General features: G+C 43.4%; 1 protein-coding gene across 6 annotated transcripts in view; it reads left to right on the top strand.

Moving 5' to 3' along the window:
• The window catches only part of hmcn1 (hemicentin 1), a 701,874-nt gene that overhangs the window by 187,432 nt on the left and 496,143 nt on the right, over positions 1-18,299 (top strand). For all 6 annotated transcript variants that reach the window (XR_013579326.1, XR_013579325.1, XM_078561403.1 and 3 more), the window contains exon 6: positions 6,409-6,515. Coding sequence is in view for 4 of the 6 variants with exons in the window: in XM_078561403.1 (XP_078417529.1) it covers positions 6,409-6,515 (107 nt within the window). In the remaining 2 variants the exon portion in view is untranslated. The remainder of the gene's footprint in view (positions 1-6,408; positions 6,516-18,299) is intronic.

Below are 18,299 nucleotides of genomic sequence, written 5' to 3'. Positions count from 1 at the left end.
AGTCCAGGTAGACAACATTAACCAAATTTCCTTCAAGCACTAACTCTTGGCTCCCTCTAAGAACTCTATCAAATCTGTTGGCATGACCTATTTCTTTGGAAGCCATGTTGTGAATTTCAAATGGACCCATCTCTTTCCCAGTGATCATAAGTGATATCTTTTATAATTCTTTCTAGCATCTTCCTAATGACGGATGTCAGGCTGATAGACTTGTAGCTCTCTAGATCTGAATGTTTTGCCCGTTGTTTTGAAAATAGGAACTACATGAGCTATCTTCCGATCAAAGAGAACTAATCCTGACACTATTGAAAGACTGAAGATAATAGGCAAGGGCTCAACTGAGCAAATTATTAACTGCTTTATTTCACAATTAGCGAATATTACTAAATTTACTGAATTTAATCAATACAAATAATATAAAATAATGAAAATGCTATGCTTCCCCATGTCAGCATTCGCCAGTCTCTTCTAACCTACAACCTTGATTTGTCCAGCACCCTCTGTCATTTTAACACTTTCCACTTTTCTGGACCTGACCATCTGCTTTCACCCCCAATATCCAGTCCCTCTATTCCCCACTAGGACAACCTGGGGGCCTTCTGCTTCTTCCTTGAATGGAGTCCCACCCGGTCCTCATCCACCACCTCCCTCAATGCCTGGCTGAACTCATTCTTACATTTAACTCCACTCACTTCTTCCAAATAAAAAGGGTTGCTTTGGGAGCCCAAATGGGTTCTAGGTATGCCTGCCTTTTCATGGGATATTTGAAACATTCTTTACTCCAGTTCTAAACAGGTCCCCTCCCTCCCCTATTTTTTCTAAAATATTGGTGACGGTAATGATGCCACTTCCTGCTCTTGCCCCAAACTGGAAAATTTAATCAGCCTTGCTTCCAATTTTCACCCCTCTTTTGACTTTACATGGCCCATCCTTTGACTCTTCCATCCCTTCCTTAGCTTTATCTCCATTCTGGGGATAGACTGTCAACCAATGTCTGTCATACGCTCACGGAATCCCACAACTATCTTGATTACAGTTCCTCGAAGGATTTTAGCCTCTTCTCTAGGTCATTCTGTCCCAGTCAGATTGTTTCTGACAAAGCCACTTTCCAAACCAGTGCTTCTGCTATGTCTTCCTTTTTTCTCAAATGAGGATTCCCCTCCACTGTAGTTGGCAGGGCTCTCAACCATATCCACCCCATTTCCCATATTTCTGCCCTTATCTCTTCCCCTCCCTCCTTCCCAGAATCATGATAAGGTTCCCCTTGTCTTCACCTTCCACCCACCAGCCTCCACAATCAACAGATCATCTTCTGCCGTTTCTTCCAAACCCTGCGAAAAACCTCCACCAATCACATCTTCCCTTTCCTCTCTCTTTCAGCATTCTGAAGGGACTGTTCCCTCTGTGACAGCCTGGTCCACTCTTCAATCACCTCAAACACCTCATCCCCTTCCCACGCATATGCGCAAGATGCAATCCCTGTCCTTTCACCTCCTCCCTTCCCAACTTCCAGGGCTCCAAACAGTACTTCCAGATGAAACAGGATATACTTGTACTTTCAATTTAGTGTACTGTATTTGCTGCTCATGAAGTGGCTTCCTCAACACTGGGGAGACAAAATACAGATTGGATGATCACTTTGTTGAAAACCTCTGTTCAGTCTGTGAGTGTGACCCTGACCTTCTAGTCTCTTGTGTGTTTAATTCTCCATCCTCCTCCCACTCTGACCTCTCTGCCCCCTGCCTCCTACACTGTTCCAATGAAGTTCAATGTAAACTCGAGGAATAGCACCTCATCTTTTGATTAGGCATTTACAACCTGCTGGTCTCAACATCAAGTTCAACAATTTCAGATCAACTTTTTCAGACAGCAGATGTTGGTAACGATTCAGCTGTTTACAGCTCCTCTGGACCTATTTTTTTTCTCTACTTATTTCATTACTGTAGAGACCTCTGTAGAGACCGATGATTTTGAAAAAGAAATTTGAACTTCCAGTTAATAACTGAAAGGATAACACAACAAGAAATTTATATTTAAGACTTTTACTGTTGCAAAAGACCAACAGATCTATTGACTAAACATTATCTTTGTAGGCAACTTATATTTTAAACCATAAAATAGAACTTTCACCTTTTTGCTTACAGCACAACCAAAGAAACACACTTCACAGATGTATTTTACACTGTCCTTTAAGTAGACATTCAATTCACCTGGAACCAATCCAAAATGATTCTTAGTTCCTGTGGGCTTACTTCTCTTCATTTCCTTGCCTAGTAACTTTTAATCTCAGAACTGTCCTTCATAGCAAAGTTTTTCCCTGGGGATTCTTCTTCTAGTGCAGGCTAGATGAACCTTCCAGCTTCATTCTAACTCCTCACAAATTTGGTCTTTCTAATTCAAATGTGAGCTGCTGTCTGCATTCCTGAATGGTAAACCACAGTGTCTCACTGCCTATGGCTGTTCTCCCTCTCCTGGATCCTGGCAGACTACCCAACTTGCCTGTGATATTTTAGGAAAGCCTGCAACCCAATATCCCAATGGCTTCCTCTGCACCCTTACCCTCTCAAAGCCCATCACCATGGAAATGTGAATTACATGGGCCTTGTAACCAGTTAGAAATGCTGATTAACTATTCTTTAGACCCCCAACTATTATGAAATAAAATGGACAGTTTAAAGCACAACTCACAGCCTTTAATGGGCTTGATTGTTTTGCACTTTTCTTCTCGTGTCACCATCACATTTTTATCTCTCATTATTCACGAACAAAAGGAATAGAGATTTCAATAGATGTGAGGTGTTTATTGATTGCTAGGATAGCCAAACAGCAGCAAAGCTAGCAAGCTATGTTAACCATCTTTCATCTTGGTAGCAAGGGTCGGATCAAGTGACAATGTTTCTTCATCAGTGCTGTGGTGTTGCTCTCGCCCTTCCTCCTGGGACTGCTGTGGCTGAGAAGCTGGCAGTCCTTGGGTGTCTGAACGCATAAAATCAGAAGTGAAGGATTGGGCGAGAGAAGAGGTGTAGGGGAGTGGTGTGCGGGGAAAAGCAAGAGATCCATCATGACACCAGCAGCAGCTTTCACTTCATTCCAGATAGTAGGTGGAATTTGAGAAAGGCTAAAAGGCAGGAACATACCATCATCCTCAATGTTTTCCGAGACACTGGATGTAATGGGCTCTGTCGCAGCTGGCCTGATGATGTGGAGCACCATCTCCTCTGTAGGGCTTAGCTGATGTAGGCCTGCCCCTCCTTCACCTGTTCTCCTCTGCTCCCTTCTATTGTGTGCGAGCCTGTCCTATAAGAGAGTGGATAGAATATCACTGTTTGTGTAGCACTATGTTTAGGTGCTGTGCCTGCCATAGCTAAATAGCTGGAGGCTTAAGGAGGCAGTGAGAGGTGGGTGTGAGGTTGGCAGCATTGGAAGGTGTGTGAAGGTGCAGTGGTATATCAGGATGTTAGACCTTAGTCTGGACTCTAGGGACTTTTGCTGGGTGAGTGATTGGGGATATGGTGCATTCAAACACTGTGAGAGAGGGTGGTGTGGTGAGTAAGAGATATCATGTGAAGATGCGTTCACTAACCTTGACTGCACACGTGAGGCCATTGCACATTTTTCAACAATGCATTCTCTGGGCTCTGGCTGCTTTATCCTCAGAGGTGGAGTCTTGTGGCTCCTCCCTTGCCTGCAGCCTTAACCTTGGATGGTGATGACCTGTAGAGGAGAACAAAAAAAAATCAGATTAAGAATCATCACAATTTGAATCCTCACATTTTACCTCATCCATCTTAAGTGCCATATGCCACTAGCAGAATGGTTGCCTCTTCCTCCTTACTCCTGGCCAATCCAGCCTCGCCCTGTGCCTCTGATCATGCTATCTCCTTGCTAGAGATCTTCATTGCCACCTCTTCAACTGCTGTGAGGAGCCTCAGGTCAGGTACTCGTCCTCCTGTGCATCTTTTCTCATGGCATTTGTGGGTCGTCTTGTCCTGCATGATGAAGTGCAGAGTTAGTGACATGTCAAGTGACACCTAACCCCCTTGTCTGCACACATTCCCAACACACGTACTGACCTCTCATTTACATATTGCATCCAAGCGCACACAAAAAGCAAACTTTGAGACGTTTTGGCCTCAATAGCCATGTGAGTCGGAGGCTGATCAGTCATTCTGGCATAGCTGCCCACATGCATATATTGATGACTACACAAGTTGAAGATGTAACACTGGCACTTACCCTCGGGGACCAGAGCCGGTCATTGAGTCACTTCTTGCACTGCAGCCAGATTTGGTGGGTGACCCTGCTTTTACTCACCTCCTCTGCTACCTCCGCCCAGGCCGCCTTGGCCTGGCAGAGGGCCTTCTTATGCCATCTTCAGGAAAGAGCACCTCCCAACTTTCCCTGATGGCCTGGAGGAAAACTTTCCCTGATGCATTGATGCACAGCCTCCCTGTCTGAACAGGAGGCTCCTTAATGGGCTGCAATTTGATGTAGCGTTGTCAGCTGATGGCAAGTTTCACCAATGAAAAGCTACCCCCACCGCTAAATTGCATGCACGTTGCCTGCACTTGGAATTTTCGCTATAATCGCTTAGGAAAAGGCAAAAAAGAGAAAAAGCGGAAGTGCCGCTCATTTCTGGCTACACTGTCGGGAATTACACGCTGTTGACAAAATCCTGGTCACTGCAACCACTCTAGTACAACAATAAACAAAGAAGATAAGTTCCTTAAATTCCTTTAACTTCAGTCGGATTATGGTTGGTTGACAGGTGAAGCATATTCAGTGCTCATGAAGTTGCTGTTGGCATGAGGCCTGAAGCATTCTGGGGTCCAGGATTCACTCAGATGCCATCAGCAAGATTTCAAGCTGAGCTAGTCAGCAAATGTTGGATGGGGGGAGGAAGATGATCCCAGGGCAGGGGCCTGAGGCAAGACTGCAGTGTGCACTAGCATTTTCTGGGCCCAGGAGGGAATACTTCTGCTCCTCATGGTCACACAAGAAAAAAACTACAGCCATATCCTGGGCCATTTTCTTAGGACCCTCCTGCATTCCTTCTAAGTAAATTTTTGTTTCCCTCAACAGTGGCCTTCGGCAGCTCAAAATCTGCTCTTCCCCCACTGGTCAGCTATCACTCCATGCTGGTTTCAGGTGGGAGACTGATAGCACCGACACAGATGATGCCTGGGGGTTAAAATCTCACAGTGCTCATGTTACAGAGGTCTGGACATTTCGCTTTCTGCCTGCTGCCTGTTGCACAACTCCCACCAGGAGTTCCAATTTGTGCTTATGAGTTCAGAACAGATTTTGTGAAGTTGTCATATTTTGCCCTTTGCTTGGACTGTGGTTATGTTATGTGTCCTGTACTGCCACAGCAGTTTTTTCATATACAGTGTTAATGATAATTAAATGTATATTATTAACTACCTCTTCTTGCTAGTCTTAAACATGTAGACCTAGAAGCTGGATGTGTAAAATGGGCATCTAACGGCCCAATATTCTGTGCCTGTTGTCTTATTGGCAAAGGCTTCACCTTAAATGCATGGGCCACTGTAGTCCACCGTTCACCTCCCTCCCAGTTGCCTCACCCTGCTTCCCAGACTCTCCTTATAATCTCAGTCAGTGCCTGAGCTCCTGGGACTAGTGTCTGCAACTTGCTAATAATAAGGCAGAGAGACTGGCTCATTAGGTACATGCAGCATGCACTCCTTTGAAGTCGTGCCCAAATTCAAGTGCAATTCAATTGCTAGGCCATAGCACCTAGATACTGTTTTAACTTTTTGCAACTAACACTTGAAACTTAGGTCTATTTTAAATTAAGGAAATTAATTACTCAACCACTTAATTTCAGATTTAAGATGAAACCTAGTTCTCTACCTCTGTTTTCCTTAGTGACTGCTATACATTTGGCTGGTGAAATTTGTACTTCTCCTAAATGGAGTAGGTATTACATCTTGAAAATGGTATCTGTGGGAACTGTCTGACAGTCCTGATAGTTTTGTGATGGACTTCTCATCGAAGAAGTGACAAGATAAAATACCAGCCTTGGCTAACCTTCAAATTCAAGAGCCCATGGTGACCTAACTGATCCTGGGCCTTTGTTTGAATTTTGAGAGCCAGAATAATGCTGGCCTCACTTAGCTGGCCCCAGTTTTAACTCTGTGCAAGTGGATGGGTTTTTAGATGAGTTAAAATCTCACCCATTGAATGTACTAACCAAGCAGAACTTCTCGAGATTGGTAGTAAACATGGTGAATTTTAAAAATATAACTATTCTTAACTTTATTTTTACTAAAAGCTTGGCATTTTCTTGGAAATTTTCAGGAGAATTTTGTTCATAGTTTCAATGCAATTTAACAGCAGTGGCAGGTTATCATTGATTAAATATTTTTCTTTTCTTTTGGCTTGTAGGAAAGTTGATTAAGAAAGGATCTGGTCTTAATGAGCTTTTACACATTGCAAACTCTGCCAGGGTGGTTAATGTAAAAGATCCAGAACCAGGACTGTGGACCATTAAGGTAAATATTTATGAAAATAAAATGTATAAAGTTCTCTGAAGGCACACAAAATTCTACAGGATCCTACAAATCGCCTTCCCACCCTAACTTCAACAAGGGACCAGCAGAATCTCCCAAGGAAATAAGGGAGCACAAAGATATGCCAGGGCTCTGTTGCTTCTGTGAGTTTCTGTGTGGCCTTATAATGAGTGGAACTTCCATCAGCCCCTTACTAGGCAAATAACGGGCTAGGTGTGGGCACTGTCTAAGATAGGAATTTCTTGGTCTGACCCTGGATGGGGACTTGACATATAAGTGATGGCCAGTATGCCTCTTCTTTCTTTTATAATGACAAGTGGGGTCCTGGATTGTCCCCACTTTGCCCAGGGATTGGTATTGGAGGACACTGGCAGCTGTATCCAAGTGCAGTATAGCTGTGTTCTCTGCTGTGAAGCAGTTTCATTGTTATGGGAAAATATGGGATTTGCATTTAAAGGTGTAACATCATCAAAGTTAACTTTATGTGCCAAACAGAATATGATGTTGATAAGAAGTCTGGATTTATGGGAGGGTTTAATGTTAATTACTGGTGAATCAGGTATATATAATCTGAAGCAGACTGCATTAATTTTGCCCACATAAAGTTTGAATACACAAACTTGTGCATGCATGGTCACAGTGTTTCTCTTATAAGCATTTTATGTCATCTGTTTCCTTCTGTAGTCTGGTGTAGTTTGTTCCTGGGATCAAGTGTGGGGACACTCTGGGGCTAATTTTCCTGGAGAGATTTTCTGGCTCACCAGTTTATCTCCTATGGGGTGGAATGGAAAATTGTGTGGTCAGACTTTCTACTGCCTGCTCACCCTATCCTCCCCGAAGTGACACAGGGTCTCAAGCCTCCAAAATGCCATAGCAACCCTGGAGCCTACAATTCAATTTGCCATAAAACTCCTAGACCCCAGGAATTCCATGTGCTGCAGCAGTGCTAGACCCCAGGAATTTCATGTATCATAACACTGTTGGGCCTTGGAAGTGCTGTATGGTATAGTAATGTTGGATCCCTGCAGCCCATCTGCAGTATCTGTGCTGGATCTAAGAAACACTGTGCAATAGTTATGCAGGGCTCTAGGACTGTCACAAGTTCATGGCATACTATGGCAGGCAGGAAGGAACCGTGGAGTTAAAATCTACCCCATAAAGCCACATCTGTCCCAACCTGTCAGCAGCTCTGCATGAGCAAGATGGTGCATGAGGAACAGCTTTAAATTTGCATTTGTGTGCATAGTTAGAATATGTTGTCATTCCGGTATAGCTGCCAGTCACCCTGCTGTACAACCAGGCACATGGCTGAACACTCAATATTGTAGTGCTTGGAAAAGGTTCTATAATGTAAGTGGGTTATTATTTTTGAAAATAAAGTATTTCTTGTTTAAAAGCTTATTGACCCATTGTTCTTTATCCCGATTTAGTAGTGAGCAGATAATTATGATTACAAAATATTCACTCAGCAGAGTTGAGTTGAAGTTATGCTGTTATGAAAAATAGAGCACATGATTTCCTGAAACAAAGTAACAGATAGCATGGTGCTAATTCATTGTTGAAACCAGAATGTTAAGCTCTCCTTGTATTGCTCTGGCGCCTTTGGCTTCCAATGCGAGTGCCAAGCAGCCAACAGAAAATCCAAAGTAAGCTTGCTAGCTAAGCTAAAGCTAGTCGTTAAGAAGACCCATCTTTGTCTAGGTCATTCCAGACCTCAGACTTTGTCAATTTGGCTAGTTTACTTTCGTTTTGCTATCTCTGTGAGCAAGAACTGCATCATGGGAAATTATAATGCATTAAAAGAAAAACAGCTTTTTCTTTGTAAAAGAGCAGATTTCAATCTGAGAGGCCTGCGGATACTATTGCTACACATTTTTTTGCTGCAATGTTTGGCTTTCCACAACTGGATTACTCATGGAAGTTAGCTGTCAAAACTTGACGCTCTCATTCCCATTTTATAGCTTTGTGGTGATGATTTGTCCAAGGGCAAGTCCTCTGCTCATTTCCCCACACATCACAGTCCTGTGCTTTCCCCTTCACTTGTTCGTTAGAGTCTCCCATTTTCAAATTTAGTGAGCAATGAACAATAAGACTGGGGAAATGAATACATGAGGTGCTTAAAGGAAAGCCAGGTCCTGCTCCCGGAGGGTTTTCTGCCTTTAAGAAGCCGTTGTCCCTCAATGTTCTAGCTCTTCCACCATCATCGCCGAAAATTCGCTGTTTCCACCGTTGGCCATGGCTTGTAATCCTGAGCATGGGACCCTTACTTGGGCCTAGGGTGACTACAAGAGCAAGGGCAATCACCCCTTGAGATCTCAAATGACCCTGCTACCTTAAATTTTATAGCCACAGGAAATTAAAAACTGCTCTAACGTCCCAGTACTATAGTTGAAAATGTTGACCTCTGTATTTAATTGGAGGTCACTATATTGAACATGTAATTCAGATTTAAATTCTCCAGCGCCTGGTGAAAATCTACAGCTTTTGACATTTTCCATTAGTATAATTAGAAAATATAAAGCAAACACCATTAACTTACCTCCATTTTAATTTAAATGGAATATGATCTATGGTACATGTGATAATGCAGCATCATTTACTTCAAATTCATGTACTTGAGAAATCACTTCTGCACTTCTTACGTATAGGTGAGATTTAAAAAAGCCCTTTCTCCCAGTGAGTTGCACTTCAATGACCTAACACAGTCTCTAAAAGGTGTTACCTAGGAAATGTACAAGGGTAGATAGTTTTGCTATACCCTATATCTTTTTGCTCTTTTGCTGCTTTATTGTTACTTTTTTCTTCACCCCCTCCCCCATAACCATAGTTACCTCCTTGAAGTTTGTAATTAATTACTCTTTGAGGCCAGTCAAATAACAAGACACAGGCAATTAGGCACATTATGAGTGTGGAGAGATAATAAGGCCCTCCTGTAAAGGCAGAGGAAGACAGTCATAATGATAAGATGTGCTAGTATGCTCTGCTGAGAAGCATGTGGTTATTGTAGTTTTGCTCAACTGTGCTGCAAGGCATTTGCCATTTGGCGATGAAAGGGTTGCGACTGCACATTTTCAGTGGAGGATGTAGTTGGTGCCACTCTGCCTGGAAAGATTAAGTGTGGGCCAGCATGTAATTACATACAGTATTGAGGTGACCCACTGTGGTGTAAGGACGTCTTATAAAAACCATTGTAACTTTTCAGTACACAAAAATGGCACTCGTGAATGGTCAGGAAAACCAACCATATAAGTAGGTTTATGACAGAAAGTAGTTAAAAATGCTGAAGTGAATGTTCTGAATCGAATGGCCTCCAGGTGAGCAGGGCATTGAAAAACATGTCGCTTCCATTGCAAAAATAAATGGGGTGAAATTGATCGCGCCAACAATGCAAAATGGCTTTGTAGCAAATTGGCAGCCAAGTTTTCACCAGGTCATGTTTATTTTCAGTTGACTTGAAAAATATTGCCAAGATTTTTAATTTCAAACCAAAGAAAAGTGACAGAGACTAGGAAACAAGTCTATCGTTCTGTAAACCTTCGTGGAAAGAAGATCGGGCGTGGTGAAATATCGGTTGTCAATTCACTGTGAGCCTGTTTTGCACCACTGGCATAGACCAGTTTCACCCCTAATGGCATTATAATGTCTAAAACAACTCCACATACAAGAAATTCTGTTTTACTCAGGCTGCAATGTTTTGAATCACTGAATAATTGTGGGGCAGGTGCAGTATATGGATAAGACGTCTCTACAGCACAGAATCATTGGCCAGATTTTTCCCGTCGGCGATTTGGGGGCGGGGCCCGCTCGCCAACGGGAAAATGATGCGGAATGACATCGGGAAGAACCCCCCGACATCATCCCGGTCCCTTTAAATTTTTAGGAAGACGGGTGGACAGCGAAATCAGCTGTCCGCCCGTCAACCTGTCAATGGCCAATTAAGGCCATTGACAGGCTAATTAAGATCATTAAAGACCTGCCAGTCCAACCTTAAGGTTGGTGGGCAGGCCAGGAGCTCCAGCGGGCTCCTGAGAATAGATGAAACCTCATCCACTGGCGGGATGAGGTTTCATGTCCGTTTTTAAAAAGTGTATTAAAGTTTATGTTGTTTTTATTAACATGTCCCATCTCGTGTGACATTCTCACATGAGGGGGACATGTTAATAATATTTTTATTTTTCTATTTTTTTAACTTTTGTGCACTGTCACTAATCTCCCTGAGACAGCATTTGGGCTCAGGGAGCAGTGAGCTGGGGGATTCCCTTCCCCCTAACTGGAAAAGAAGCGCATAGCGCTTCCTGTCGGGAAGGCTGCTGGGCGGGCCTTAATTAGCTCACCCACTTAAAATGCCAGCGGGTCCTGTTTCAGCGGCGGGGGTCGGCTGTCCACCCGCCGCCGAGCCAGTGGGGCCCGCACGCTGACCAAGGGCAAAATTCTGCCAATTGTGTGCTCACTGATACATAGGGTGGAATCATCTTCCCCCGCCAGAAGCGAGTAAGGAAATGGGAGGGCCTGAAGATTTGGTGGATTGGTGTTGGGACTGATATACAATGCCTTCCTATCTCCACAGGAAGTAGGTTCTGGATGGGAAGGCCCATGGTCGACCTTCCTGCCCGGCCTCCGCTTGAGACCCTTAAGTGGCCAATTAATGACCAAGTAAGGCACTCTTCCCAGTTCCAGTGCAACTTTCTCAGCTCCAGGTGGCCTGCTGATATGTGGCCTGCACAACTGGTTAAACTGACTGTGCAGGCTGCGTGTCAGCTGGAGTGGGTGGTAGGGGGGTGGGGAGGAGAATGAGGATGTGGGGATGGCCTGATCCACACTAATCGTACTGTACATGATCAAGGGTGTGGATATGTGGCAAGGGTGTGGCCACTGACAGCTACCCACCTGCCCCACATCCCCTGTGACTGCTGCTCTGAGGACCCTCTCCTCCCTTCCCCACCACTTATCTTTCTCCTGGGATTCTGGGGGGGTGCTGTTCTGGCAGCAGCCAAACCCTCCTCCATGACGCTGTCAATCACAACAGCTCCTGAACCCTGATTATCCAACTGTACTTGGCGGGCGGAACGTCCGCCTCCAAGGACTTGTTTCTGGAGGAAGGCCCACTGATGTCCCTGAATCTGCATGATTGGCATAAGATCTGTCAGGCCTAAGAAGAGGCAGCACTGGTCTCTTGTCACTCATGTTATTGTGATGAAAATGGTGGATTGGTCTTCTGAATGTCCTCAACTCCCCCCAAGATTAAGAATCTCCTTTGAAATGCTATATATTTGCAAATAATAGCAACACACTTTGTAAATGAGACATGCACATGGGAATAAGTGACACACAATAAAGTTCACTGGGAAGATTTTAACATAACTTGCGAGGCAGTTACAGATGAGATACAATCTGCCTTCTACATTGAGATTTACTTCTCTCTTTTAAGACCAAGTTAAGCTATTGAAGTTTATTAGTTTATCTGTTTTTTGTTCCCTTCCCAGATTATTTTTTTTAATGAGGATGTGAAATTCCTCCCCGTTCTCTTCCACTATAGACCTTTTCAAATCATAGTCAAAGGGTGACTATGGAATCAACAGCCAGATATTCATCAATGCCCTATTTTCTGCCAGCCACTAGGGGGCACATGACAATACCTGTGATGCCCTTCTATTAAAACGCCTGTTAAAATGTTAACTTATGACAGATGTCATTAATCTAGATTTCTTGCTTTAAAATTTTATAAGTCCAAGCATTTAATTAAAAATAGGATATATTGTATTTTGACCTGCCATTTAGCTACTTAATTTATGCTTAGAATATAGCTACGCAATACTTCTTTCAACAATAATGCAGACTCAAAATCCCACCAATTGATTCCCCAAAAACTATATCAAAGAGCTGTAAAAGCAAAATACTGTGGATGCTGGAAATCTGAAATTAAAACACAAAATGCTGGAAAAACCCAGCAGGTCTGGCAGCATCTGTGGAGAGAGAAACAGAGTTAATGGACAGAACTTTATGGTCCTGCTGTGGCGGGGGCGGGGCTGTAAAATGCGACGAACCGTTCAAAACTCCATTGATTTCAGCGGGACCATAAAATCCTGCCTAATGTTTCGAGTCCGGATGACACTTCATCACAGCCCCTCTTCAAACAGTGTACCTTGGGTGTACCATTCATTCCCACCTATTCCTTCACAATACATTAAAAATTGAAAGTACTAAATACCATATATACCTTTGACAGCAATCATAATGATGCCAACTTCTGTCTTGCCAGGCACAGGAGTTATAGTGGAAATTAAATTGGTGGAGTTTCAAAAAAAAATCAAATGAGTTAATTTGTAAGCGTAGTGACATCCTACCTTATTTATGGTGAATGGAAATACAAAATAGATTGGTGAACAATGGTTGAGAAAATGGTGGAATATGTTGTAAAGCCAAAGATCAATTGATGTAGCACATACTTCAGGACGTGCCAAGCCACAGCAGGGGGTCAAGCCAGTATGGACTCATTTTTCACAGCTGCACTGAAAGTCCTCATTACTGAAAATCCTTTTCACTTACAAACTGTACCTTACATGCTGTGAGAAATTGTCTCTATGTAGTAACCATTGACAGTCCAGCCAATTAGACAGAATAAAATAAATGAACTGTATGATTTACAGTGCTGCCAAACTGTCCATTACAACATTGTAGAAACATTAACAGATTGTTTACAGATGTAGGAAGGCTAGTTAGTGTTTTGCAAGCCACAGATTCTAGTGAGAACAAATCAACATTGCACGAAGATCAGCTCCAATGGTTTCCAATTAAAACTTATTTAGAAAAATCAGGGGACTGTAGTATATAATTACAATACTTTGAAACCTGAGTTTGATAGACTCGAACAGATAGATAGTTATAGCAAACTGGCCCCTAAGTGTACCGGATGCATAGTTTGCCCCAAGTCTTTCAGAGGAGTGTGTCTAAAATCTCCCAGATTATAGGTTATATATTGAAAGCTTACACATGTGACATTACCACAGATGATTACAGTCCCTTTTTTCTGATCTTAAATAGATAGAATTGGGAATTACTAAATTATTAAAATTGCTGATAAAGAGATAGGCTGTCAAAGCTTTTCACCTTGCCCTCATCAGAACAGATGCAAAAATGCCAAATTTCAAAGGATGCAACAATTTATACTGCATGGGAAAAGGGTGCTAATTGGTTGGCAAGTCGACTCTGGTCAAGGCATTGCCATGGAGAATGCACCAGGGAACTATTGTCCCCTATGCTTTTGCTTAATTCAAAAAAGGTGCAATGCTTGGATAAGTTCCTTTTGCCTACAGAGGACAGGTCCCTGCATATGAATAAATGTAGTTTCTAGCAAGCGTAAATGAGCCATGTTGTGAGCTTGAATGATTTAAGCTCCCTTTGAAATTTGGCATTCTTGTGTGTGTCCTGATGAGTGCAAGCCCCTTTTTTTCAGCAATGCTTCAGTTCTGTACTACCAAGCGACAGTCTTTAAAATCTTGTCCTTTTTATATATTTTTCCATGATGTATGCTCCACAGAAAGAAGTTGGCTCTTTTTAGTAATGTGAAGCCATCATCATGTTTGACAGCCACCATCACATTTACCAACAGAACAGGAAAAATGAGCATGTGAAAATATATACAAAAACATTTCTTTATTATCAAACACTAAATACAAGTATTACATAGAAATTATAGCACGTAAATAAGACACTCAGCCCAACTGACCTGTGCTGGTGTTCATGCTACACATGAACCTCATCTCACCCAAAAACATACCCCTCTATTTCTTTTTCCCCTCATGTAATTATCTATCTAGCCCTTAAATGCACTTATGCTATTTGCCTCAACTTCTCCATGTGGTAGCAATTTCCATATTCTAATCACTGTCTGGGTAAAGAAGCTTCTTCTGAATTCCTTGCTAGATTTATTAGTGACTTTCTTATATTTATGACCCCCAGTTTTGGATGCCCCAACAACACTAGCATTTTCTCCATCTCTATCCTATCAATTCCCTTCACAATTTTAAAGACTTCTATCAGGCCACCCTCAACCTTCTCTTTTTTAGGGAAAAGAGTCCCAACCTGTTCAGTCTTTCCAGGTGGCTATAACCTCTCAATTCTGGTATCATCCTGTAGATCATTTTGTACTGTCTCCAATGCCTCTATATCATTTTTGTAATATGGAGACCAGAACTGTGCACAGTACTCCAAATGTGGTCTAACCAAGGTTTTATAAAAATTTAACAAAACTTTTCCGATTTTCAATTTTATTGTTCTAGAAATGAGCCCCAGTGCTTTGTTTGCATTTTTATGGCCTTGTTAACCTGAGCATGTTCATCAGTTCTTTAGTATTGAACAATAAGTATTAAGAATGAGAAGTTACTTCTCAGAATTTAATTGAGGCTTGAGAATTCTGGAGCAGTGGGGTGAGTCTTTTTAATTTATATTTTCTGCCCACATGCCCTAAACAGATCCAGAATTAAAATCAGGGCTTCAGAGTGAAACTTGAGAACTGTGAGAGAACATTTACATCAGTAGCTTGTTTAGGGAATATATATGGCAGTACTTTTTCCCAAACTATTTCCCAATGTGACCCCGTAACACTTGAAAATTAGCGTGACCCCAGACGACAACAAAAACAGCAAATAAAGCAAGATAGTAACATTCAGTATATAATTATTAAAGTTTGTGAATTATAGATCAACAAATAATACATCATTATAAATATGAAAATCTGTATTTTTAAAGTACTTTGTAAATATTGTGCTTTGTTAATATTGTATGTACTCGTGTAGGTTTCAGCCAAGTTCTCCATATTCCCCAGTGAAAGAAGGCTCAGTGGAGCCCCTCTCACCGCCATCCCCCACACTATAATCAGCCCCTCTCCCCATCACACACAGTAATCATCCCTCTTCCCCCGAGGTGCTCAGTGTAATCAGCTTGTCTCCTCCTTTACCCACACACACAAATAATCAGCCCCTCTTCCACCCACCCTTTGCCCCATCTCTGCTGCCCCAGTGGAGAGTTCAGCTCCCATTCCCAGGCTAAGGGAAGGCTTCCTGAAACCTGCAGGCTCAAAAAAGATTCCTCATTGCAGAGTGCTGACCTGAAGGTTGAGAGTCCAGACCAGGCAGCTGGTATGCATTTTGAAGTATTGCAGATCGTACAGGCAAGTATCAGCAACTTTGAAAAATCAATATTTGACAGAGTACACTTGCGACCCCACTGAACCCTCTTATCCTGCCCGCGGATGAGGTTAATACAAATGTGTCCTACCTGCCTGCCCGTTGTGCCCGTGCGCCAACCCAAAGATCGCACGGGCGCCGAAAATTCACCGTCGATTGACGCTTCAAGGGCCTTAAGTGGCTGGTTAATTAATGGCGGACGCGCATCAGAGGTCAATGCGCGCCGGCCCAACGAAATATTGCGATGGTGCGTGGTGACATTGGAAACTGGCCCTACATCACCGTATGTCATTTTATGCGCGGACATGCGGGGCCCGCCCCGCACGCCAACAGGAAAATTCTGCCCATAGTAAAGTTTGAAGCCGCCACTCACCTTCCTGGCTCAGCTGCACAACTTCCCTGTTTCTCCTGCACCTGTACCAAGTCACTGCACAATCATCCCAGGCCCACTTGGCACTTGCCACCAAAAGCCCGCCCCTTTGCTGTTTGCAGCATCAATCCAGTGTGTCTAGGACTGTTCCACCAGAGTCTCCTTTCCACAGTCGCCATTGCTGCCTCAGAGGAGGGAGAGGTCACAACCACAAATATTACCTCTGCAACCACATCGGAGTTCACAATCCACAGCTTGGGAACCCTGGCACAGAGACTAGAATGGAATAGACTGACATATTACCACTTTATCAAATCGCTTAAATATGTCCCAAAACACTTCATGGGGGAGGCGGTGGCGTAGTGGTATTGTCATTGGACTAGTAATCCAGAGACACAGGATAACGCTCTGGGGACCTGGGTTTGAATCCAGCCGTAGCAGATGGTGAAATTTGAATTCAAGTCTAATGACGACCATTTTTGATTGTCATAAAATCCCATCTGGTTCACTAATGTCCTTTAGGGAAGGAAATCTGCTGCCTTTACCTGGTCTGGCCTACATGTGACTCCAGACCCACAGCAATGTGGTTGACTCTTAACTGCCCTCTGAAATGGCCTAGTGAGCCACTAAAGAGACTAAAAGGAATGGAACCAGACAGACCATCTAGGCACTGGAAACGACAACAGCAAATTCAGCCCTGTTGACTTTGCAAAGTCCTCCTTACTAACATCTGGGGTCTAGTGCCTGACATAGTCATACTCATGGAAACATATCTTACAGACAATGTCCTAGACACCACCATCACCATCCCTGGATATGTCCTGACAGACCCAGCAGAGGTGGCGGTACATTTGGGAGGGAGTTGCCCTGAGAGTCCTCAACATCCACTCCAGACCCCATGAAGTCTCTTGGCATCAGGTCAAACAAGGAAACCTCCTACTGATTACCACGTACCACTTCCCCTCAGCTGATGAATCAGTGCTCCTCAATGTTAAACACCACTTGGAAGAAGCACTGAGGGTGGCAAGGACACAGAATGTACTCTGGATGGAGGACTTCAATGTCCAGCACCAAGAGCAGCTCAGTAGCACCACTACTGACTGAGCTGATCATGTCCTAAAGGACATAGCTGCTAGACTGGGTCTGCGGGCAGGTGGTGATGGAACCAACGAGAGGGAAAAACATACTTGACCTCATCCTCACCATACTGCCTGCCTCAGATGCAGTTGTCCATGACAGTTTAGGTAAGAGTGACCACCGCACAGTCCTTGTGGAGACTAAGTCCTGTCTTCACATTGAGGTTACCCTCCATCCTTTGTGGCATCTTCTGTGACATTGCCTGTCTCCTACCCTATTTCACTCGTCTACTGCTGAAACTCTTGTCCATGTCCTTGTTCCCTCTCGAGTCAAGTACTCCAATGCTCACATAGCTGACCGACTCCCTTGCCACCTCCATAAATTTGAGATCATCCAAAACTCTAATATCCATACCCTAGCTGGCACTAAGTCCCATTCACCGATAACCTGTGCTTGATCGCCTATGTTTGCACCCTGTCTGCAATTCTTCAATCTTAAAATTCTCATCCTTTTAAATTCCCCCATGATCTCACCTCTCCCTACCTCTGTGACCTTGTTCAGCCCTAGAAACTCCCAAGATCTCTACAGACTCCTGCAGTTCTCATCTCTGGTGCATCCTATTTTCAAGTCTTCACCATTGGAAGTGATGCTATAAGTTGCCTAAACTCTAACCTCTGGAATTTTCTCCCTAAATCATTCTCTCCCCCTTTAAGGCACACTCTGCCCATTAATACCTGAAAATTGTGTTGGTATTTTCCACTCCCACCAGCAGCGCTAATCGTGGCAGGCGGGGAAGCAGGATTTGGCAGAAGGCCAAAAACCAGTTTCCCGATGTCAGGAAATCAGTTTGGAATTCTGTTCTCCCAACTTTCATGGCAGCTCAAAGGCAGGTTGAGTGTCCCATGGAGCGATGTTGGGAATCCTATTTGCATCTCATGAATGCTCATTAAAAGCCCAGCGCACAGGAATCTTGTTCCCACCCCCAAATTTAGTGCCCCACTGGTGGGAATTTAGAACGTTCTGTTTCACAACTGTACGTAAGTGGTGTATACCTGGTGAAGTAGACTTCTTTCTGGACTTTCAGGTCAGTAGATGTTGCTTTCGTCTTCCTTTCACACCATCACTGAGAGATAT

This window comes from Cetorhinus maximus, chromosome 17 (assembly GCF_964194155.1).
Source record: "Cetorhinus maximus chromosome 17, sCetMax3.hap1.1, whole genome shotgun sequence".
NCBI lineage: Eukaryota > Metazoa > Chordata > Chondrichthyes > Lamniformes > Cetorhinidae > Cetorhinus > Cetorhinus maximus.
The sequence above is the reverse complement of the archived record's forward strand: the minus strand, read 5'-3'. Positions and strand labels throughout refer to the sequence as shown.